This window comes from Lolium perenne, chromosome 1, assembly GCF_019359855.2.
Source record: "Lolium perenne isolate Kyuss_39 chromosome 1, Kyuss_2.0, whole genome shotgun sequence".
Lineage (NCBI taxonomy): Eukaryota > Viridiplantae > Streptophyta > Magnoliopsida > Poales > Poaceae > Lolium > Lolium perenne.
This window is the reverse complement of record NC_067244.2, coordinates 41,519,445-41,543,059: the sequence shown is the minus strand read 5'-3', so window position 1 is coordinate 41,543,059 and position 23,615 is coordinate 41,519,445. Positions and strand designations below refer to the sequence as shown.

The following is a 23,615-nucleotide window of genomic DNA, read 5'->3' as shown; positions in this document are numbered from 1 at the left end:
ATCCATAGGAGGAGAAAAACCTATATCTACAATTTTCTCCATATGAGGGTCAATGTCCCGAAACTGACTAAGCATGCAAATTTTCCAAACATCATAATTTGTGCCATCTAATATAAGAGTGTTATCGTGCACTAATCCTCTAGCCGACATCTTTACTCTCAAGGCGGTGAAGCCTAAGAATGAGAGACCTTGCTCTGATACCAATTGAAAGGACACGGATGTCGCCTAGAGGGGGGTGAATAGGCGATTTAAAACTTTTACGAGATGGGCTTAACAAATGCGGAATAAAACTAGCGTTTACTTTGTCAAGCCCAAAGCCTATAAACTATGGTTCACCTATGTGCACCAACAACTTATTCTAAGCAATGGTTCACCTATGTGTACCAACAACTTATGCTAAGCAAGACAAGCAACTTATGTGATAGCACGATATATATATAACTTCAAGCACAATGGCTATCACAAAGTAAAGTGCATAAGTAAAGAGCTCGGGTATAGGAATAACCGAAGTGACGCGGAGACAACGATGTAGCCCGAAGCTCACACTCTTGCGAGTGCTACTCTCCGTTGGAGCGGTGTGGAGGACAAGTCACTCCAAATGCACGAGGGCCACCGTATTCTCCTCGAGAATTCCCACCAAAAGGGATGTCCTCGATCCACTATGGGACCTTAGGAAGGTCACCGAACCCGCACAAAGCTTGGGGCTATCTCCACAACTTAATTGGAGGCTCCCAACAAATTGCCACAAAGGCCTTGCCCTTGAAGATTCTCCACAACTTAATTGGAGTCCCCAAGAACACCACAAAGATGCCACAAAGGCCTTGCCCTTGAAGATTCTCCACAACTTAATTGGAGTCCCCAAGAACACCACAAAGATGCCACAAAGGCCTTGCCCTTGAAGATTCTCCACAACTTAATTGGAGTCCCCAAGAACACCACTAAGATGCCACAAAGGCCTAGAATCCGTCTAGGGTTCCAAGAACCCAAGAGTAACAACCTTCTTGCTTTCACTTCCACGAATCACCGTGGAGAACTCAAACCGATGCACCAACTAATGCAATGGCAAGAACACCACAAAGATGCTCAAGTCCTTCTCTCTCAAATTCCAACAAAGCTACAAAAGCTATTGGGGGAATAAGAGAGGAAGAACAAATAGGAGGAGGAACACCAAATTTCTCCAAGATCTAGATCTAGTGGATTCCCCTCACAAAGAGAGGGATTTGATTGGTGAAGATGTAGATCTAGATCTTCTCTATCTTTCTCTCAAATAGATGCAAGATTCATGGGAGGGAGAGGGAGATAGCAAGCTCAAAGAAGGTCAACAATGGAGGCAAAAACGAGCTCAAACGGTTGGGAAACTTTGGGGAAGAAGACCCCCTTAAATAGGGCAAGAGAAATCTGCCCGTTATGCACAAAACTCGTCAAAACCGGAACTTCCGGTCATTTGGGGCGGAACTTCCGCCCCCCGGAAGTTCCGGCCAACTTCCGGGTGAAGTAGGGCGCCCCCGGAATGCTCCCGGTATGTTTTCTGCGTGCAGATTCGTCATTTCCGGAAGTTCAGCGGAAGTAGGGCGGAAGTTCCGGCCACCGGAACTTCCGGCCAACTTCCGGCCAAAAAACTGCTTCACGGAAACTTGAATAACTTTTGCATCCGGACTCCGATTTTGATGATCTTGGGCTCGTTTCGAAGCTAGTAACAAGCTCTACAAGATCATGCAGGGAACCATCATAGTCCAGTAAGTTAGGATAGAAACAAATGATGAAAGGTTTGACCTATCTAAAAAAGACATACCGGTAAAACCTCCAATCTTGAAAATGCAACAAGTTGAGTTAGGAAACTCGGATTTGGGTGAAACCAATTTTGTTGTAAAGAAGATGACAAGAGCTACCCCACAAAGAGTGAAAAGCTTAAGAACAATTGGGGTAGGTTTTTCTATGTATTTTAGAGTGAAACCTCTCAATACGAGAAACCGAGAAAAACTCCAATATCGAAAACGCAACAAGTGATTCATGCGGAATCCGTTTTCGATGAACTAGAACTTGTCATGAGAATAAGCACAAGCTCTAAAACACCATATGGATAAGATACAAATAACAACCAAGAAATATGATGCAAGGATGCAAATGTTTGAGCTCTCCGAAGGATACGATCGAGTTACTCACTCGAGAGCCCTCTTGATAGTACAGCAACTAAACTATAAACCGGTCTCCAACTACACTATGAGACCGGTGAGAGAGAAACCCTATCAAGAGAAAACCTTATACTTGCGCATTCCACTTGAGCTCGATGATGACGATCTTGACCGCAACAAGATGGAACGCCTTTCTTGCTTGTGCTTGCTTGACGAAGTCTTGTATATTGCTCCCCCATAAACCACCATGGGAGAGCTTCTTCTTCGGCGCAACTTCACATATCCATGATCACCATATGGATGGCAAGATTCAATCAAAGGATCTCTTCAAGATGGCTCATCTTGAACTTGCACTTCATTTCTTCATACTTCATCATGTTGATGTCTTGAAGTAACTTGAGGGCTCACTTCATCTTCATCTTCAAGACATACTTGACACTTGATATCCTTCATCAATTTCTTCTTATTGCAACCTTGAAGCCAACATATGGTTCAAGAATTGCCTCTGGACAACTCCTACAAATATAACTCAATGCAAACATTAGTCCATAGGGATTGTCATTAATTACCAAAACCACACATGGGGGCTCCATGCACTTTCAGTTGCACACTACACTTAGTTTGTGGCCACTCCCTATGCCTACCGTGTGAACAAATGTATGAGGCCTTACTAATGTTATTAATATCCATTTTCATCTTAAATGCTTGTGACCAGGTACACCTCTAATGGCATGTGTTCTTGTGGCAGACAGAGAAGATCATGCTTGGGTCACCTGCTGAGGTTCCCGGCGAGGGACCGGCGAAGAAGCGTCGTGGAAGGCCGGAAAATGCCGGCCACTTCCACGAGGACGTAGGGCTGGACCACTTCCTCTGCATCATCTTCAAGCCCACCTTCGACCAGCTCATGATCCGTCAAACTTTCGTCAAGTGATTTGGAGAAATTCCTTCGAACATGATCGTCAGCACCAACACTAGTTGCAAGAGGATGACTACGAAGAGAGAAGACAATGACGCATTCATCGACCAAGGGTGGACGGCCTTCGCCATCGCCCATCAGCTCAAGGTAGGCTAGTCCTCACCTTCAAGAAGGTGTCCTCCTTCGAGTACAGAGTGGTCATCTTCAACCACGCCTGCACTGAGGTGGTGAGCAGGTGCCCGTACCATGGCGATGGCACCAAGTGTGTCGTCTCCGACCATCATGTCTAAAGCTAACCTGGTACCATGTCGTGTGTAGTTGTTGTTTGTGTCAACTGTGTTTGAACTATGATCTTGTCTTCCGTTTCCAGAACTATGATTGTGTCTGAAAATGGTGTGTCGTGAACTTGTCAATGATTGTGTCCTTTCTATCTTGTTGATCGCTGGTAACGTCACCACTGAAGGAAAGAGGTAAGCAGAAGCAGATTTTGGATTGCAACCAAACAACAGGGTGCCGTTCTGGGCTGCTACAAGGCCTGAAACCCGACCTACCAAACGGGCAGAGCCCAAATCTCCACGGGGCAAAAATAAACTCTGTGCAGGCCACCAAACAACGAGGCATTTCTGGCCCATGGCCCATCTTGGACGCGCAGGGGGCTCCTTCCCACTGCGCCAGTGGTGCAGCAAATAGATGCATGCTACCAAACGCGCCCTAGGCCGATGTTAAGAAAAATTAGTGCAAAAAAACACGCAAGAGATGAAACTCGTCCTCCACACAGTGCAGCCCCCAAACACAACACACATCGAGCTCCGGGACGGCCACCTTGACTTACACCACTCGGTGCCAAAACCACACACGGGCCATAACATCACATGACCCAGCCATCTTGTAGCCCTGCTACCCGGTCAATCGCCCGCAGACCTTGAACATCAAGCTAAATTTGGGGTCGTTGCCCCGACCGACATAGAAGCCAAAGTCCACATTCGCATAGCCCGAAGATGAATCGGCCCGATCAACATACTCGTTGCCCATACAAATCTCCAAGTCGTACAAGAGCCCCATGCAAGGCCACGACTCATGGCATACCCAAACAAGCACCTCCCGTTACCATACCCAATGCGGTCCAAGCAAGAGTCCGTTGAACAACTAATCAGTCCAAGAGAAACTAGGCTAAGCAAAGCACCCAAAGGCCGATTGGCATGTCGTGTGCTTCAAGAACTAAAACTTGATTAAGAAAACATTTACATCTGGGGGAAAGGAGGGCGAGACACCAAACCCTAGCTACACTAGATTAGTCTCACAATAGCGTCATCTCGGTGACCTTTGTAACCTCACCAGTAATACAAAACAGATAAACAGCGCGTCTCCAAAAGCTCTTGTCTCGTTCCCTCTGTGTTATGCCTTTACCCACGTCAACGACCAAGCCCCGTACCTCTGCTGCATTGAGGTTCGAGCCACTGCCTTGACACCCAGCCACCGTTTTATTTCATGTTCAGGTTTTTATTATTTAAAGAAAAACTTTGTAGGTATTCCCCACCGCATTTCTTACAAAAAAGGACATAAAAAATTATACTATTCATTCCAAAACAAACAAAAAAGGTGTCGCGGATTTATCTAATATTGGATGTATCTACAAAATTCTAAGAAATTGGGCCATGCTCAATAAATATATGTTAGAAGACAAATGTCCGTCATATAATATAAAAAATATCAAATGTATACACACTAATTTGAAAATATTCCTATATTTCATAACGGTTCTAGGGTCAATATTTGGCACCTAGGGCGAAGAATACTTATTTTACACTCACCGTGTCTTTTTATAACTTGTGTTACATAAGTTTTTCTAACCTTCGAAGTTTTGAAGATCGTGAGGAAGATAGACATGATATACTACCTCCGCCCATAAAATAATGCGGATGAAGCTCGGTGATCACATGGGTACGTGAGCACGCGTTTATTGCACGACACGTGTCTAACATCGTTAGTTTGCCGTTTGTATCTGAGATGGGAACGCAGCGTGTGGTCTAAAAAATAAAGCCAGACCTATGGCTCCTTTATCCAATCGAGAGCCCCACTAATCCCCATCGACAAAACGACCTTGCTGGAAACAGCTCGAACAGTGCCGGAAGATCTAGAAGTTAACAGGATGCCGGATTCGGGAGGGATTCTTCGTCGCCGGCGCCAACGCGCAGAAGACGGTGCGTGCTCTACAGCGGCGGTAGCAGCATGCGACCGGCGCGGCGCCGTCCGTGATTGAATAGAAGCTTTCGATTTACAGGCGCGCGGGAGGAGGTCGCCCGCGCGGAGAGACCGGCCGCGGACAACGCCTCCGTGGACGCGCCGACGGCGAGCAGCAGGTGTGTGGCGGCGACCGCGTGTGCTGCGCCACCGGCCGCCTTGAGGTGGAGCATGGTCGTGTCCATCCCTGAAGTCGGCCTCCGCGCAGGGCCCTCTTCCCTCGACCGCTTGAGATGCGGGGCGGCGTCACGCCATGGACAGGCGGATCAAGGAGCTCCACCAGGTCGTCGTCCTCGAGCCGCCGCCGTCGAGCCAGGAGGAGGCCCTGCGTACGGACGGCTCCACCAGGTTGTCGTCCTCGAGGTGATGGGGGAAGAGGAGAAGTGGCGGCTCTGGTCGCTGTCCTCGAGGTGCAACGACGAACAAGGCGAGGCACAAAGAGGGCTCCACCGCCACCGACGCTCTTGGCTAGAGAAACGATTACCAGGCATCGGTGTCGGCGGCCAGCTAGCAGCCTGGTGTGGCCTTGAAGCCATACTCCGGCAGGGGAGGCATCTCCACCGACGGATCCCGATGCGGCGGTGCGCCAAGGGGAGGTGGCCGGTTGGGGCCGCGTCTGACTTCTGCCCCCGCGTCGAATCATCGATGGATTCCGTCGCTGCATCATCGCTCCTCCAGCCGCCGGTGCGGCCCATCCTCGCCGCAGCCAAAAAGGGGAAAGCAGGGGCTGGGAGTGGGAGGTGATGCGGGGGAAGCAAGGGAAGCAGCCAAAAAGGGGTTTCACGCCGTTGGTCGCCGTGAGCCAGCAATTGAATCTCAACGTTGATCCAACGGTGACTAGAGGGTGCGCACGTACCCCCTGAACACCAAATCTATTCTCAACACCAAATCTATTCTCTAAAATAATGTTGGAGATTTTGTCTGAATTTAGATGTATATATATACTACAGTGTGTCTAGATGATTAAAATTTAGATAAATTCCGACATCCTTTTATGGACTAAGGTAGTATAGTATGACTTACAATGCATGTGTTTTTCCAAACAATACGACTTTTTTTTTTTTGCTGAACCAAACAATACGACTTGAGATTTAGATAAAATGAGAAAAGGGAAAGGAATCTTTTCATCTACCAAGGCAAGCGGAAATCTCCATGAATAAATCATAGGTTCAAAATACACCCACCGGCGCTTACAAAATCCACTCTCATTATGTTATTACAACTCATATATTACATGTTTTATGCCAACATTTTTTAGGTCGATATAACTATTTGTATATCAAACTTTAATTTTGAGTGTAACAACGCAAACACAAAACTGGTCCGGAGGGGGTGGATTTGTCATTATTCTTTGACTTCGTTGATGCGGCGGATCGTGCTCCAAGATAGTATAGAAATGTCCTCCGGTCAATGTGCCACTTGCATCGAGTTACTCACAAAGTCTTGTTGGTGATGTTGCTTTTTTGGATCTGGCAATGGCAAAGACTTGGTGTCTCTTTCAACGCGCGTTTAGCGGCGTTAAAGTTTTGCAGCGGGCGCTCACTTCAGCGAGTGCAGGAAACCTTACTGATAGTTTTGTATGCTTCAGTCCTTTAGGGTTTTTTCTGCAAAGTTTTCAGCTATTTTATCCTGATCTATTTAGTAGTTTCCATATTTGTTTACTTATATAATTTCATTTTTCATTAATGAAATATCTTGTGGTTACTCTTTTAAAAAAACTGCGTGCAAAATAACTTACTCTGTGATGGATGTTGAATATCACGAAACCACGCTCGCACAATTGTCCGTTCCCTCGAGGCCTCAACATTCAGCTCCCTGTCGTCATGCATACCAGCAACACCCGGGAACGCACACCTCATGTGTCATGACAGAGCACAAGACTACTTTGAGTATTTTGCCAAACCACCCAAAATGGATTTTTGGTTGGCTTTTCTCCATGGGTGATATACCCGAGGAACTGAAACTTGAGTACGCTCAGTTCTGTATTGTGAATAAAGCTAATGCGTGGCTTAGAGCATCTCTAGCAGACCACTCAAATCGTAACCTACAAACGAGCGGATATATGTTGCAGAAATCGCGATCTGCAGTTTGAAATTTGCTAGCGCAGAACAAATACAACAACCTAAACTCAATTTTTTAAAAAAAAACAAGACTAATCCTTCATTCAGTTCGACATTGCATACATACAAAAGTGCAACAATTTTGTTTAAACATCTACAAACTCCGCACTAAACTTGCGGAATTCGCCACCAGGACATACTAATTACCAAAATGCATTCACGGCGGTGGGGAGGTGATTGTTGTTGATTAAGTCGCCAATAGTGAAGCAGGCTTTCTTCTCGAGCTGCGCAGCGACCTTGTCGAGGTCCGTGTCCCTCACGTAATCGCCGAGAGCGAACCCCGGCACCACCGCGTCCTCGATTTCCATCTTCACCGGTAGAAGGGGCGCACGAGGTCGGCATTGAAGCGGACGAGGACGCGGAGCGGCTCGAGGCGGAGGCGTACGAGGACGTGACATGGCGGGAGAAGCTCAACTCCCGGTGGTAGAATGCGGGCGTCAACCTGTACTTGGTGTAGCTAGTGGTACAAGCCGCGGAGGCACGCCGCATCTGAGCGCATCTTCACGGCCTCATCATGTTCGCCGGTTGTGCTCCCGCTGCGGCTGACCTGGCCGCCCCCACGACAGCTTGAGGAGCTGCTGGACACCATGACGATGGAGGTGGCTCGGATCTACCGTTGGCGTGGTCAATCGAGCTCGTCGGCGGTGGAATGGGAGTGATTGATGCGGCGGAGCGGCAGGTGAAGCGGCGAAAGGGGATAGGGTTTTGGCCCGCATCGGCCGCTCCGGTCGCGATATATAGCAGCCGATGTGGGCTAAAACTAGGGGCCGGCATAATGTTTACGGACCAGACCGCGTATGCGGTGTCTGGTCTGGCCCAGAATCGGCCTGAATATGCTATGCATGGTCAGTACTCTACAAAGTCGGACGCATTCAGCTTGTGTGTTTTGGTTTTAGAGATCGTCACAGGAAGAAGAAACAATGGCTCCTGCAACTCCAAGCAATACATTTATCTCGTAAATCTTGTAAGGACTTAATAACCAATGTCCATCTACTCTGTATGCGTTGCTGAATTACCCCTAATAACCGCACAATTTACTAATTTGGTGCAGGTATGGAAGCACTGGACCAGAGGAAATACCATCAAGCTTATCGATCCATCCCTTAGCGACCATCCTTGCCCCATTGACCAGGTCCTGAAGTGCATCCAAATCGGGCTACTGTGTGTGCAGTGCAGAACAGACCTAAAGGTAGGCCGACAATGTCATCAGTAAATGTCATGCTTAGCAGCCACAATGTTGTTCTCCCTTCTGTTTCCATGCCAGCCTTCTGTGACAGGTTGAATGAAATATGAATGCAGTGATAATTCACAAGTGGTATCCTCGAATGGAATAACCATCACAGAGCTCGAGCCAAGATGAGCCTTGAAGCTGTGGAGTGGGGTTATGGTATCTCTGCTGAAAATCTTAGCTGGGATATGCGGCTTGTACAAATACATTTATCAGTAAGTGGAGAACTGCGAGAAAGTTGTAGAATCAGAAATGGATATAGATTATTTGCTGTTCGATATTTGAATTCAAAGAATTTGAATGTGGTTCGGTTTTCCAGCTGAGCGTTCTTGACTATTCAATTTTATGCATTACGTTCCTGCACTATCTGAAAGCTCCCAATAAGTTATGTGTGAATATGTCTAGAACATCTATGTGGTGGGTTAGACTTAAATTCGCGCTGAATATCTTTCCATGGCTGATACGTGGGCATCATCATGGAGATAAATTTAGCAACCTTTCCTTCTGGGTTATCTTCTAAAATTAGCAGTCTTTATGTAAAATTTCACTTGCAATGAAGACAACGGTTTTTGTATGGATGTTGGCAGTTTTCCATGGTGCAGCCCAGATCCAGTTGAAGGGAAAAAAAACATCTTGGCTGAATGGTTCAGGCATGCAATACGTTGACCGAGGGACTTCAACATCAACATGACAACATTTTTCGATAAAGGGAATATATTATCAACATGACAACATGCATGAAGATGGGGAAAAACCATTGATATTTTTTGTTGACGGATGGCCTCTCATATTAAATGTTGTCATTTCATAGCTTGGATGTAAGAAAGACCAAATTATGCGGTCGGAATTTTACCTGGGCCAGTGCATTTGAATTAAAGTGGGACTACTGAGAATTTTGACAGAGCATAGGCTGAGAAAAGAAGTTCCCCTAAAACCCTTGATAGAACCCTTTGTAATCACGCCTCACCCATGGTGAAACACCAAAAATCCCATAGCGGAAACTAACCTTTGTTCATATTTGAACTGGGATGGTTAACTAGGCATGGCGTATTTAACATGGTGTCCAATTGCTGGCATAATGAGCCACATTTTTTCCAACTCGAGCAGGGTGAGGTGTAATTACTGTGGATGTACTGCAGAAACAATAGACAAAAAAATGTAGCAACAGTCGACAAAAACATGACTCTGGACATGGTCTCAAAAATATAACTTTGACTACAAGTTTCTAGAATTATAGTAAAAAATGTCGTCTCCTTTTAATGGAGGGAGTATTGTAAGCCTTCCATGAGTCCCCCCCGAACAGCAGTTGAAGGCCCAAAACTTGAAGACAGATACTACTCAATTTCCCCTTTTGTCAATGTGTCACGCTTCTACCTAAAAAAACGCCATGCCTCTGTTCAGTTTAATTTTCAGAATTGCCACTTTCGTACCTAAAAATACGGATGCAGAGAAAATTCAGCATGACATACCGATTTGTCTTGCATCTTTAAAATATTTTCACAACTCTTCATGCGTTCCAAATCAGACCCTTAGGTCTACTTTGATGCTGTTGGAGACTAGAGTGCTGCTGCAAGAATCTTAGCCCCCTCCTTGAGGACCCACCAATCTACCACGCTCGCTGCTGTGATCTCCGGGAGTCACCAGCCGAACCACACAACTCCTTGACCCACTTGGGGTGCTACCCTCCAGGGGGCACCCACGCCCATCTCCATGTCCTGAAGGGGTTCCGCTCGCCATGAAGATCATGGTCATGGGATAGCCTTAAGAATATTATGCGCATCAGAATCAAGTATGCACATCGGACGTCTCACTCATAAAGCATTTCCTTCTATCAGACCATCCTGACGATCACTGGCAACTGCAGACAGCTGCAGCAGCACATTGTCAACCGCAGCAGAATCAGGGTGAGACGTGGGTGACCCCACGACGAAAGAATGAATTTCCTTCTCGAGCTCGATCCAGCTCTTGCCCGTATCCTTCCTCAATCCCATCTCCCTCATCTTCTTCATGACCTTGGCTCGATCATCCCATCGGCCCTCGGATGAGTAGATGTTTGATAATAATACATAAGCAGAAGGGGAATCAGGGTCCACAAGGAGCAACTTCTCCGCCGCATATTTCCCGATCTCCAAGTTCCCATGGAAGCTACACGCACCCATTAAGGCCTGCCAAAGAAGAACATTGTCCTTGAAAGGGCCATCCTCAATGAACGATTTTGCATCATGCAACAGACCTGCTCGGCCAAGCATGTCGACAACACATGAGTAATGTTCCACCCTTGGGAGGACCCCGTACTGTGAAGACATAGAGTATAAGATCTCCAGTCCTTTCTTTGCTGATCCGACATGGCTACACCCATGGAGCAGTGACAAGAATGTCACGTCCGTGGGATTGGCACCGTCGGCTTTCATGGATTCAAAGAGTTGAAAGACTACAGAACCTTGACCGTGTCGCGCAAAGGCTGCAATGATGGAGTTCCATGAAATCGAGTTCTTACTGGGTGTCTCATCGAACACTTGGACAGACTCTTGTAACTCACCGCACTTTGAATACATATTGATCAGACCATTGCAGACATACATGTTCTTTCCGAAGCATTTCTTGATGACCAGTGCATGGATTTGCTTCCCAAGAGCAAATGGCGCGGAAGCACCAAATGCCCCCAGAACTGCAGAAACCATGTTTGTATCAATGCAAATTCCTTCACCCACCATCTCCACGAACAATTCGAATGCCTTCTCCTCTAGTCCATTCTGAGCAAATCCGACCAGAATCACCGTCAAGAAAACTTCGTCAGGATCCCGACAGGAGCGAAACACACTTAGAGCATCCTCCATCAAGCCACATTTGGAGTACACATCCATCAGCCCGCTTTGGACATGGAGGTCAGTCTCGAGGCCAGCCTTCACAATAAGGCCATGAATCTGCTGACCTTCCTTGGCTGCCAAAGAACCAGCACAAGCTAGCAGGGAGCTTGAGTACGTCGCGTAGTTGGCGTCGACCGTGCGCCTCATCTGCCGAAACAACATGATGCTGTCCTCGTAGAACTCTGCTCGAGCCATCCCGGAGATCATCCCTGTCCATGTGATGACGTTCCTCTCTGCCATCCCATGGAACGCCCTTTTCGCAGAGCCCGGAGATCCGCACTCGAAGTAGGCAGTCACCAGCGCGTTCCCGACAGATACCTCTGTCTCAAACCCGCGCGAGACCACAAGGCCATGCACCATGGTACACGCCGCGAGTGATGCCGCCCGCGCGCACGCCGAGAGAACCGTGGTGAATGTGGCGTGGTCGCACGAGACGCGCGTGGCACTGCCGTAGGAGAAGGGCGAGCGCAGCATCCGCCGGAACTGGACAAGCGCGTCTTCAGCGCTGGAGGAGGAAGCGGAGGCGATGAGCGAGTTCCAGGACACGGAGTCCCGGACGCGCATTTCGTCGAACACCCTGGCGGCGTCCTCGTGGCGGCCGCACCTTGAGTACATGGAGACGAGCGCGTTCCAGGCGACAAGGACGTGGCGGAGGGAGGGGCGGAGCGGGCATAGTAGGAAGTGGGTGGGGTTCTTGACGACGGTGGCGTGGAGGGCGGCGCCCAGTCGGTGGTCGGCGGCGCGGCCGCAGCGGGAGAGGAGGCCGCTGAGGTAGGCGTAGTTGAGGAGCGCGGGGACAGACATTTTCTCATGTCCTGCCGTGCCGGGAATTAATTCTTCAGGTACGCTCAAGTGCCGAATCCTTTTGTGCAATATATGCCCGTACGTCACGTTGCAACACTAATGTTGATGTTATTTTTCTTTTTATTAAACTTACGCCAATCATAATAATGCCAAATTTAATACAAATGAAAACGATTTACATATTTATACTGGCTTTGTATAGTATTGTTCGTCGCAAAGGTGATACCATTGCTACCGTCATGGCTACCCCACCTCCGAATGTGACGTTCAGACGGGTTTTACTTGGACAAAGGCTAACAGCATGGAATACTCTAGTTCAACGATTGGGTGATATTCAATTATCCCCTGAACCGGATGAATTTAGATGGAATCTTCATGTAGATGGCTCTTTCTTAGTTAAATCTTTATACAATGCAATCCTTCATTCTGATTTACCAGTTGATAATAATAAGAAAATTTGGAAGATGAAGATACCATTAAAAATTAAGATTTTTGGATGGTACCTTCGTCGAGGAGTTATTCTTACTAAAGATAATCTTGTTAAGCGGAATTGGCACGGAAATTCACGGTGTGTTTTCTCCATCAAACACCTATTCTTCCAGTGCAGTTTTGCGAAATCTATATGGTCAGTCATCCAAGTAGCGTCTACCCTGTATCCCCCGACTAGTGTGGCAAATGTCTTTGGCAATTGGCTTCATGGTGTTGATTCAAGGTTTAAGTTGCTTCTTAGGGTGGGGGCGCTAGCAGTTATCTGGGCGCTATGGCTATGTAGAAATGACAAGATTTTTAACTATAAAAACTGTTCTTTGTTGCAGGCCATCTACAGATGTACAGGTATTCTCCGTTCATGGTTACCTTTTCAACGGGCGGAGAACCGAGACCTATTTACGGAGGTCTGTACACGGTTGGAGGCTACGGCGAGGGATACTTTTTCCCGACATGGGTGGCAGCATAGTCTACGGATTGAAGCTCCACACTCGTCTTAGGCGTTATATAGTTTATCGTCTCGATATGTATTTCGCCTTTTTTCATTTATTGCTCGTTCTGGACATTTGAACATTTGAAACAGCTGTGTGCATCCTGGTTATGCAGAGGCTAGATGTAATTGCTTATCAAAGTAATAAAACATCCTTTATCGAAAAAAAATTATACTGGTGTTATATGAATTCTTTTTTCCACTGAAGTTCCGTAATCCGAGTACTAAATAAAGTTAAACGATTGGATGTCAATAGTTCGGTACATCTGATATATAAAAAGAAGTTCAATACATCTTGTTCTGGTACAGCCATAAAAGAGAAGTGTATTTACATAGAAGGTTTGCTCTACAACAACATTTATAGCTAATCCAACAAAAATTCTGATGATTTATTGCACTTCCAAGAATTTAAAGAATATGCGGTGCTCAAATAAGGAGGACAGAAGGGATGCTGCACAACCCACAACGCAGTCCACCATCCCCCACAAAAAAAAAAGGTTTATGAATGAAACGTTCTATGAGTTTAACATACAACATACCCTAAATTTTTCCTAAGCTAACTTTCCAGCATTGAGATATAAATACAACATGGCTCGGCTTTTGCCGCTATGAAGTGTATGTCCAAATTGACCGGTGCTCTTTGTTGCCACAGGGCACAAACAAAAATACCATTTCAACAGAAACCCCCCATGCTTTGCGTGGTTGGCTGGAGCACTGCCAGTTCCTCAAGCCCACAGCAAACAATCAACTCCCAATTCAAAGTTCGTGACTGGACTGTCACCGAAATCCTCCCCTTGGTTTTGGACCTCATGGTTTGTGTCGACGTAGGGCTCCAATAGATCTGATGACCTTACAGAGGGGATGGCATGCTCCTTCTGAATATCTGATGATGCGGCCACTGCTTCTTCCCGGTCCAAAACAACGAGGAAGTCGTCTTCGAATTCGAATGTCAAGAACTTGTCTTGACATGCTACAGATATGTATTGAACCATGATTAAGACTAGCATGAATACATGGATTTAGAAGGTTACTCAACAGGAGGCAGACAGTACTTACTGTCCACTAGATGAGCAAGGTGGTGGATATTCTTTACCATGGTTCCATTTAGCTTTATGACCTGGCAAAATTATTGGTTAGAGGATCACATTAGCTAAATGCAAAATCATATCAACATAGCTAGAAGTGGAAGATACAAAGAGGTTTACTTGTTGATTGCCCATGTGCTCATACCCGATGTTGACATCGTTCGCAAGTACCTGGAAAAAAATGATGAATTAAGAACAAGATACTATTGTGCAGCAAGGACTAGTCAATTGATCTAACTACAAATTACAGCAAACCTGCGATACAATTACGATTTGCTCCCCTTCGAAGGTTGATAGAGAGTATCGTGCCTTTGCCAACAACTTTAACTGTAAAACAAAGGTAAGATGTCAATAACACATCTTCCGAAAAGGTAAAACTGCAACAAGATGGTCATGTAGAATGATCTTACCCCCATAGTATCTTCACACTCTTCTCTGCAAATGAGCATAAATTTATGTGTTAGTACCTACAAGCTTTGCAACACCAAGCAGCAGTCGAAAGAGAAAACCACTGGTTACTTACTCTATAAATGGTTCTGTTAAAGGCGTGAAGACAAGGCCGGCAACTATCAGATAAGAAGGTTGACCCCCTTCAACATTGAACGGCACCTTATTCGAGGAAGATGAAGATTCTTAGAGTTGCAAAATAGGTGAAATTTTATTTTGAGTTTTTAGTTCATGAAAGGATGATGGATTCTAGTATCTTACTAAATGTTTTCTTGGATGCAAAATAGTTGGCACTTTCATGAAGTTGCCTTCCCGAATGATACCTAATTGGGCAACATCACCTGCATACCTGATCAATAAAACACCAATAGTTTAGTGCAGTCCATGCTATCATGTTGGAACACTCTAGTTTTTGCACATGCTAAGGATATCACTAGTGTCAAAACGAGATCCACATACAGATCAATGAACAAAATTGCAATGCCTCAGATGGAACAAAGTCATAACTTCAGTATACAGGTCCAGATGGAGCTTTGTATGCATCACACTTCATGGGATGAAGCAAATCAAGACCAGCACGCATATAATCAAAGACTGTTTAGCGCTATGCGATTCTGAACTACTGAATCACTAATGGAGGTTTGGAAGAGGTAACATCAAATAGATACATGTTGGTGGGAGAGGCATGATTTCATTTTACCCATCCAAACCTAACTGATAGAGAATGTGACATGTATACCCATCTGTACACAAGTTGACGTAAAATCCACCGGTTATGGTTGTTGAAATATAGAATTGGGGTATTTTGTCATTATCTAATTTCATATCAATAGAAATTGGTACTGTTAGGTGCACATGCATGTATTTTATATATTAAACACACAAAAAATACTCTGCTGTCCAACAGATACTAAATAAATTAGCATGTTTAGGATAAGGCACTTCAAGAGGATTAGGGGACAAATAAAACTTGTAAGGAATAACACAAACGCTTACTTTTGACTTGTGAGATAACGGAAAGCAATACGTTCCGTGGACCGAAATGGTACTGTTCCTTCACATCCTACCGAGACACCATCAAAACTTGTTATCACATCTCCCTGGTGAAACAAACATCTGGTGAACTTAAACATGTAAAGCAAATGTAGAAAATACTGTTTTGACATTCATTAATTCAAAAGGATTGATGTGCAGAAACAAAATCAAAAGGGTAGTCAATATGTGAATACCATCTAAGAGATGATGTTTACCTTTCGCAGAACACTGCTTGCTGGAGCAGTAGGCTCAACTCGGCGGACAAGAATACCCTTAAACCAATTAAAATGGCGTGTTATAGGATAAAAAAAGAAGAAAAAAAACTTGAGTAGTATTCAATGCTAAGGGCAGTAATGTGAGCAGTTTGTACAAAGTAGTTTTTCGATTCTAGATAAAAATCGATATCTCTTATTAAACTGTAACATTGTGTTGTATAGGGAAAATTGGTAGTTCAAGGTGCTTGAAGTTATTATTTTTCACAAGCTAAGTTCAACAAATATAGGTAGCATACCTCACTTGAAGGTACCTTCAAACTTTCACGTAGTGCTGGGTTTTCCAATTTTTGAAGTAGGACACCAAGGCAAGGAAATCCTACATAACATTAGAAACATTGAGGACAATAACTTTAAACATACTGCAGCAATCTCACACCATTAAACCAGCATCTTGTATTACAGTTGTCCTAATTAATGCATACTTGATACTTACACAGTGAAAAGACTTCTCGAAATATATTTTAAGGGGTAAAAATGCTCTAGCAAAAATTAATACATACACCAAAGCAATTTATCATAGATTATATAACTATATATAATCAAGTACAAGGCATAGTTCCTGTGTAACTTTTTTTGCTTGCAATGATGACTACACTTTACCTGTGTATTTTCCGTTTTTCCGATAGTCGTTCAAGAAATGCGATACAACTGTAGTTGGAATAACATATCCAATATTTTCAGCTTCATCAGATCTAAACACCTAAACAAAATACAGCATGACAAAACAGAATAGGAAGACGAGAGGATAAACATTACTCTAGTATTTTACTTAGGAGACAACAGTAAAACCAACTCTTATATGGTTCATGTTAAATCTGGATTTGGATTAAGGTAGCTAACTCATTAGGAAGTTCTACTATCTTTAGAAGCAAAGGGAGTGAGTTCCATTCGCACCAATATGAGAAATACGATGCATTAATGTTGCAGGTCTCAAATATGCATAATATATGACTCAATTTATATGACAACTTTTGGCTATTCCTCACACAAGTATGCCCAAGCTCAGGTTGTCTTTCAGCATTTATAGCATAGTATAAATAGTAAAGACGAAAATGCCATTTCTCTAGTATACTACTAGCATTTTAAAATTACTTTTTGGCTTCAATATATAGTAGCAAATTAGTCAATGTCAGTGCTTTCAGAAAGTCACTGCATGGGCAAAGGAAATATATTAAAGTGCCACACACATATTTGGGTTATCATACCAAAGTTGATTGTTACCCTTGCGATTTACCTTAACCCTTTGATGTTCATAAAAATTACATATTAACATGGCTTTAATTGCGCCTACATATTTGCTAACAAAAATTTGAGAAAAGATTGTATTTTATGTAAGTACAAAAAAGAAGTAGCTATTGCTTATGAAATGTGAAATGGATATAATTCTAATTCATAATCAAGTAAAATACCATCTGAACTGATCCAACAGACCCAATATAACCTATGGATTTCTGAACCTAAGTCCGCTTTACTAATTTGAATTGGTATTTGGTTTCACGCCTGGTATTTTTTAGAAAACTGTTATGTACATCAGTTATGTCCACAGTTCCATGTATCAGCTACCTAACTAAGTAACCAGTAAAAGTACCTGAAATGCTACTCCAATGCATTCCCCCTCCTCATTAAAAGCTGGTCCACCACTGTTTCCTGCAACAAATCAAACAAAACAAAACTTATCTGGCCATTTATCAGAAGTAAATTTAGGTTAAGATAAGGCAGAAGCAAGACACATCGATCCCTCGTTTCTTCTTATACAAAACGACTCACGTTTGCGTGCGTGTTCGACAAAAGATACATCGATGACCTAAGAAATCCAGCAAGACATATAGATGCTCTAAACATCCTCTTAAAAATCAAACGAGAAAGTCCTTCCTAAGAGAAATCACAAGTGCCAAGGTAAAAGCGAACCTGCATTTATTGCTGCATCAATTTGAACACCAAGAAGGTCTGATGTTCCATGTGCATATGGTGTGACCTGGGCTATTCCAAAGGTAAAATTGTATAAGTTCAACTACGTAAATAAAGTAATATTAAATATGATTGCTTAGAAACATACATAAAGTTGAGCCTAGCGTATCAATATATGCATCTAAAGTAATATTGAATTTACTGTAACTTCCACAAACAGGCTTGACATAGAACATAATGACCTTTATTTTGTACGCCCTTCGTTTATTTCATAAGGTATATTTTGGTCAAACGAAATCATGAGACCAGGAGAATATTAGTGGGAAATAACAGTTATATCTGCCATGATTGTCTTGGAAATAACATAGAAATACTTAGTTAGTATGTGTGTTTACTCATAAAGTCATAAATGTTGAAGAGAATAAGAGAGAGGGAAGAGAAGTGAAGGCAGAATAGTGAAAAGGCCATTAAATATGCAGGCACGATATATATATATTGAAATGTAACTGCACAGATTATATGCGTAATATCCTGAGACAGAGGGAGTAACTGATAACTACTTGAGTACAAAACTAGTGGACCTAGCTAGTATTACAAGATGAGGGTGGTTTTCTGACAGCAACAAAAGCTAGTGTGCCAATATTCCAAAAACCATGTTCAGAATTGAACAAAGAAAGCAAACTAATTTGTTTCCACGTTCTAGAAACATGTGTTGCAAAAAAGAGAAAGTATTAGTTAGCGAACAGCAATAGACATTCAAGGACTTCGTTGGTAGTTGAGAAATAGGATGATCATTGCATGCATGACACATCATCACTTTTGTCCTTGTTAAGGAATGAGTCCATTCAAAATGTACAATGTAAAAAAAGAATGTTCCAAGAATAGCACCTCAATGCGTGAAACAACACCTTTTGTGACAGATATTGTATCTCCACCAAGAGGATATCCGACAACAGTCACTGAATCCTGGGATAAACCATAAAAACATTAACCAATTATAGTATTTGTTTTTTGGCAGATGTTGCTACACATAGTATAACAAAGGCCTGCTTCATTTGAGGCTATTGTCATGCTCCAAGTAAGTACTTGCTACATTAGAACATTACATAGATAATTACCTGAAGGCATGGCAAACGACCAAATTGAAGTGGTTCTGTACCACACCAGAACTCTTCGTTCTCAACAGAGAGCAACGCAAGGTCGCATTCTGTGCCCCTAGCTAGAACCTGCAACAAAAAAATCAGACGACATTCTAGCAAACAAGATTTTCAAAAAATTAATTAAAGCAGTAACTAATAACCCAAAAATATTATTTCAAAATATATTTGTAAACTTTTCAAAAATTAACTAGTACTCCCTCCGTTCCATATTAGTTGTCACTGTTTTAGTACAGAGATAGCTAATATGGAACAGAGGGAGTAACAACATAGTCAGTACTGAGTACCTACACCTGCATGTATTTAGAGACCTATCCATATGAACATTTCTTATTTTCCTCTTCACAATTGTAAAGAATCCTAAGTTCCTACAAGGTACAATCTTACAAATATAGTGGATTCTAGACAATCAGCAAATTTGACAAGCCAAGTTTGATATGCAACCGAACATTTACAGTAGTAATACCAGGACCCAAGAGTAAAAGGTTCACTCAATGGTGCAAGGGTGTCTTCTATAAGAAATTAAGAACTTTAGACATGTCTCCACGTTCAAGTAATCCAGATAAAGTGAGCAACGGTTTGGATAAAATCTCTAGAAAGCAGCACAATTGCAGGGAAAATACCTTGGCAACGTACTTTTTGTCATCTCCTCTTCGCTTTACTTTAATCTGTATATAAAAGAAGACTTAGTTTGAAGGTGCAAATGGCATAAATAAACTATTACCCATAAAAAAAATCATGTGGCAACATTGGCAGAAATTTTGAGTTAGCCCAACCAGCATTCATAATTCAAAACTCCAGAAATAAATCAGCCCAAAAATTTCAGAGGAAAGAATAGAATAAAGCCATAATATATGTTAACAATTGAACTGAACTTCAAAATTTTAGAGGAACAACAAGATTTCGGCCAAGTTAGTGTAGTGTTCCTGCATTATTGGAAAGCATCAGACTTGAAATTGGCTTGATCTGTTTATATCCCATGCTATGGTATGATCATGTGGATAGTACTCCCAGCTAAATAAGAATACACAAATATTTAGCCTGGTTTTTGGACAACTTAGAAGACATGCAAACTAAAATGAAATAAAATTTTGATTGATCTTGCTAAGAAGAATGTTAAGAAGCAAATGCTTATTCAGAAAGAGATATATTGAAAAAATGTGGATCCGTGACTCCACTGCAAAATAAAATTTAGAAATTCATATGCATGACTAGTTAGTTAAGCACCTGGGTGTCATGTTCAACGCAATGCGCATTTGTCAATAATTTACCATCGGCGATCATAAAAGCGCTGCAAAAGAAGTTTGTAGTAAGATAAGCAGAGATTCTAGAATCAAGTGTGGATCACCACTCATATTATACTGAAAATTGCATCCAAATATGCAGATAAAGGATAAGGTACAAATGAGAGACATCCTTGTCCATGACTTCAGTAAGTAGGGAGCCTTTCAAAATGAAACAGCCACCACATATGTTTACGATATACTTCTGAAGTTGTCAAAACAGATTATGAAATATAACAGCAACAGGGAGGGGGGACTACAGCGTCCATCTGACATCATTAAAAATTGAAGCATATTGAATGCACAATTAAGCCCAGTCCCTCTCCCACCCACACACAGGACAACAGAATGCAGTAGTCCGTACTGAATATAAAAAAGTTCAAAAGAAAGAGCTCAGATACAAATTTTAATAAGAAATAAGTATTAGGTCAATACTTGCCTCCCAGTGCTCGAGTGTTGCCTTTGCTTCTGCCAAGGAAGCCCATAATCAGGTCTAATATGAGTGCAGTAGACCTAACAAGAGATCAGATAGTTAAACCCAACGGCATGATGTAATTAAAAAAAAAGCAGAATACTGCAACACAAAATCAAGGTAACATGACCCTTAACTTTGAACAGGTTATAGCAGTATGCTTGACAGACATACTATACCAATGTGCATTTCTAATACCATAAGCAGTATGTAGCACACATATTAGGTTCTGTTTGAAACTATTGAGTAGCTAAAGTAAGGAACAGTTACAAGAAGAGGCATAATTGATAGCCAGGACATATATTCTTGAGACCCCACCTTAACAACAGCATTCAGGAATTTGTCCTCTTCAAGGTCCTCGAAGTCAGCAACCTATCAAAACAGCAGAGTTAGCATGAAAATCATGCAACTTGTATGATGTGACGACCACAATACTCTCGGCAATAAAACTCGCCAATTGGAAATATCCATTGCAATCCAAATCAGTTCTACTTTGAGGTCTTATCATATACGCACAATTTGCACAACGCAAGGCACATTGCGCCTCTCACCTGCGGCTCCTTGAAGTCGACGGAGAGGCCCTTATCCTTGCGCGTCGACGACGCCAGCGAGCCCCCTCCTCCACCACCGCCATTGCCGCCCCGCCGCTTTTTGGACGCCCCCTCCACCTGCGAACCAACACGTCAGGTCGTCAACGACGGTGCCCCTGGACCCGTTCCTCGGCAAACGAACGAACGGACGAAGAAAGCGCTACCTCGTCGAAGCGGCGCATGACGCGGCGGGAGGCGGGCGGGTGGCGCGGCGCGCATGCGACGGCGGGGCGGAAGCGGCAGGAGCATGAGGAGGAGGAGGAGGCGGAGGTGGAGGGGAAGGGGAAGGCGGGGGAGGCGAAGAGGCCGGCGAGGGCCGCCATTGCTGCTGCTTCGGCCGGGCGCGGTTTGATTGATTTGGGTTGCTTTCGTTTCCCTCTCGCTGCGTTTCCTTATCCTCTCTTCAGTCTTCAGTCTTCAGAGAGTGTAGAGGAGCACGTGCTTGTCGCGTGAGTTTCTTTTGGGTTTTGGGTAAGAATAATGGGCCTGAACTCTGAAGTCCAAGAAGTAGCATCTCCCTCATTCAGCCATTGTACACCCACACTCTATCTACAACAGTACAATTCCTCCATCTCATAAATCTTCATTAACTCTCTTAGAAAGGATTAGTGAGGCCTTGGGGTTCGTCAGTTTTACAACCATGTAGATCTGTCGTGGGTTAAATTAAAACTTGGGTGTTATACGATTCTTCAGCTCTGCCACCGGCTAGACCTGGAGAGATTTTATAGGGATTGTCTCAAAGTTCTGCTCACCTTTAAGAATATTATTGTCTGCACCTTTGTGCAAGGAAATTCCATTATGCTATGGAAAGATAAATGGGCAGATGAACCTTTGCGAGAGACATGGCCACATCTCTTTTCTTTTGCCAAGAATGATTCCATCTCTCTCAAGGAGGCCATTGCTATTACTGATCTCAAGGAGGCCATTGTTGATACTAATCTCTCTGAACTTGAAGGCACATCAAAACTAGATCTCGGTGGAGATGAAGTGGTTGTCACAGGTGGCGGTGATGTACCATCTCCAGCCAAGGCCATAGCAAGTCTCCTACAATTAAACATCGGGTTAGAAAATAGTTTCTTCCCCCATGATTTTGTGCATATGAAAGCAAGGAAGAGGATTACCTCTGTGTAATAACCCTAGGCTGTCTTGAAGGCTAGGAAGGATTGTGATAGTAGTTCTTTTTGGTGTCCCAACGTCAGCTGAAAAAACCTCTTGATCAACCACCTCTCTGGAAGTTCATCCTCACCTATATTAACCTTTTTCGCCCTTTTCTTTCTGTTTCAATACACAAGACATTAGGAAGAGAGACTAATACAAATGTGATATCAATAGAACAATACAAATGTTACATTTCTCTAGGTTCATTTTATGGACATGTTGTTTTCCTATGGCCCAACCCTCCACATTTTTTTGCATCTGTCTGTGGTGTCAAATCTCTTTTTCTCTTTTGCATTCCCTTTGCCTTTATTGTCTTGTGCCTTCTCTTCGCCACCATCTTCCTGCTCTTTCCCTTTGCCATCTATCTTTTTCTTCCTTTTATTGATACTACCACCGTCTTGAAGGCAACCTTTAATTCTCAGTTTCCTCTGTCTTCCTATGGGTCTTTTTGAAATCGGTGGCACCATCTCAAAATCTAGTGTAACCGAGGCCACTAAGACTTGTTTGTGATGGGTTCATTCTCTCCAGCATAGGCTGCTCGAAACATAGTTACCGAGTAGTATGGATGCACATATGGATGAAAGTTTGTATTTGTCGGCTGACAAAGGGTTAATTTTGTCAATGCCCATGATGATGGACTTGTGTTTCTAGGAAGGAGGACACTGACGAATTAACAAACCGGTCAGCCAAACTAGGCAGCTGACGAAAAGTATGATCAAGGCGAGTCGCTGAGATTATATTGTATGAAAATTAGGTGTCAACACCCGGATTTTTAAGTCCAGATGCCTATTATGCCATACATCGCAATCCCTGGAATATTGTTTTTGCGAGACATAATAGATTGATATCACAGAACATCATTCATTACAAACCATAATGGTCTTACAACAAGGGATCACATGATCCAGTCTTACAACATAG

The 23,615-nt window shown here is 43.5% G+C and overlaps 2 protein-coding genes across 3 annotated transcripts; both read right to left on the bottom strand.

The window, feature by feature from the left end:
- Positions 1-9,829: 9,829 nt before the first annotated feature.
- On the bottom strand, positions 9,830-12,335 carry LOC127347760 (pentatricopeptide repeat-containing protein At3g05340). Of its 2 annotated transcripts, none has more exons than XM_051373918.1 (2): positions 10,107-12,335; positions 9,830-10,011 (listed from the first exon to the last, which is right to left on the bottom strand). In XM_051373918.1, the coding sequence occupies exon 1, from the start codon at positions 12,306-12,308 to the stop codon at positions 10,449-10,451; it is 1,860 nt and encodes a 619-aa protein (XP_051229878.1). In that variant the 5' UTR covers positions 12,309-12,335; the 3' UTR covers positions 9,830-10,011; positions 10,107-10,448. The 2 variants fall into 2 exon arrangements, with proteins under 2 accessions (XP_051229878.1, XP_051229883.1); XM_051373923.1 differs by having other exon boundaries at positions 9,830-10,007.
- A 1,191-nt stretch (positions 12,336-13,526) lies between these two features.
- On the bottom strand, positions 13,527-21,931 carry LOC127347752 (protease Do-like 2, chloroplastic). Its single transcript, XM_051373913.2, has 21 exons — positions 21,701-21,931; positions 21,498-21,614; positions 21,265-21,318; positions 20,914-20,987; positions 20,419-20,482; positions 19,815-19,859; positions 19,153-19,260; positions 18,923-19,000; positions 18,035-18,101; positions 17,715-17,773; positions 16,727-16,826; positions 16,363-16,442; positions 16,067-16,123; positions 15,813-15,916; positions 15,078-15,165; positions 14,893-14,978; positions 14,780-14,804; positions 14,625-14,696; positions 14,490-14,540; positions 14,341-14,401; positions 13,527-14,254 (listed from the first exon to the last, which is right to left on the bottom strand). Exons 1-21 carry the CDS (start codon positions 21,857-21,859, stop codon positions 14,010-14,012), a joined length of 1,794 nt encoding a protein of 597 aa, XP_051229873.1. The 5' UTR covers positions 21,860-21,931; the 3' UTR covers positions 13,527-14,009.
- Positions 21,932-23,615: the final 1,684 nt, after the last annotated feature.

Bases quoted from the DNA above. Each gene is read 5' to 3' on its own strand.
- LOC127347760 (XM_051373918.1), bottom strand. From the start codon at position 12,308: ATGTCTGTCCCCGCGCTCCTCAACTACGCCTACCTCAGCGGCCTCCTC.
- LOC127347752 (XM_051373913.2), bottom strand. From the start codon at position 21,859: ATGGCGGCCCTCGCCGGCCTCTTCGCCTCCCCCGCCTTCCCCTTCCCC. The intron at 21,319-21,497 runs GTGAGAGGCGCA...CTGTTTTGATAG, and splicing joins TCGACTTCAAGGAGCCGCAG to GTTGCTGACTTCGAGGACCT. The intron at 20,988-21,264 runs GTGGGGTCTCAA...ATCTCTTGTTAG, and splicing joins TCCTGAATGCTGTTGTTAAG to GTCTACTGCACTCATATTAG.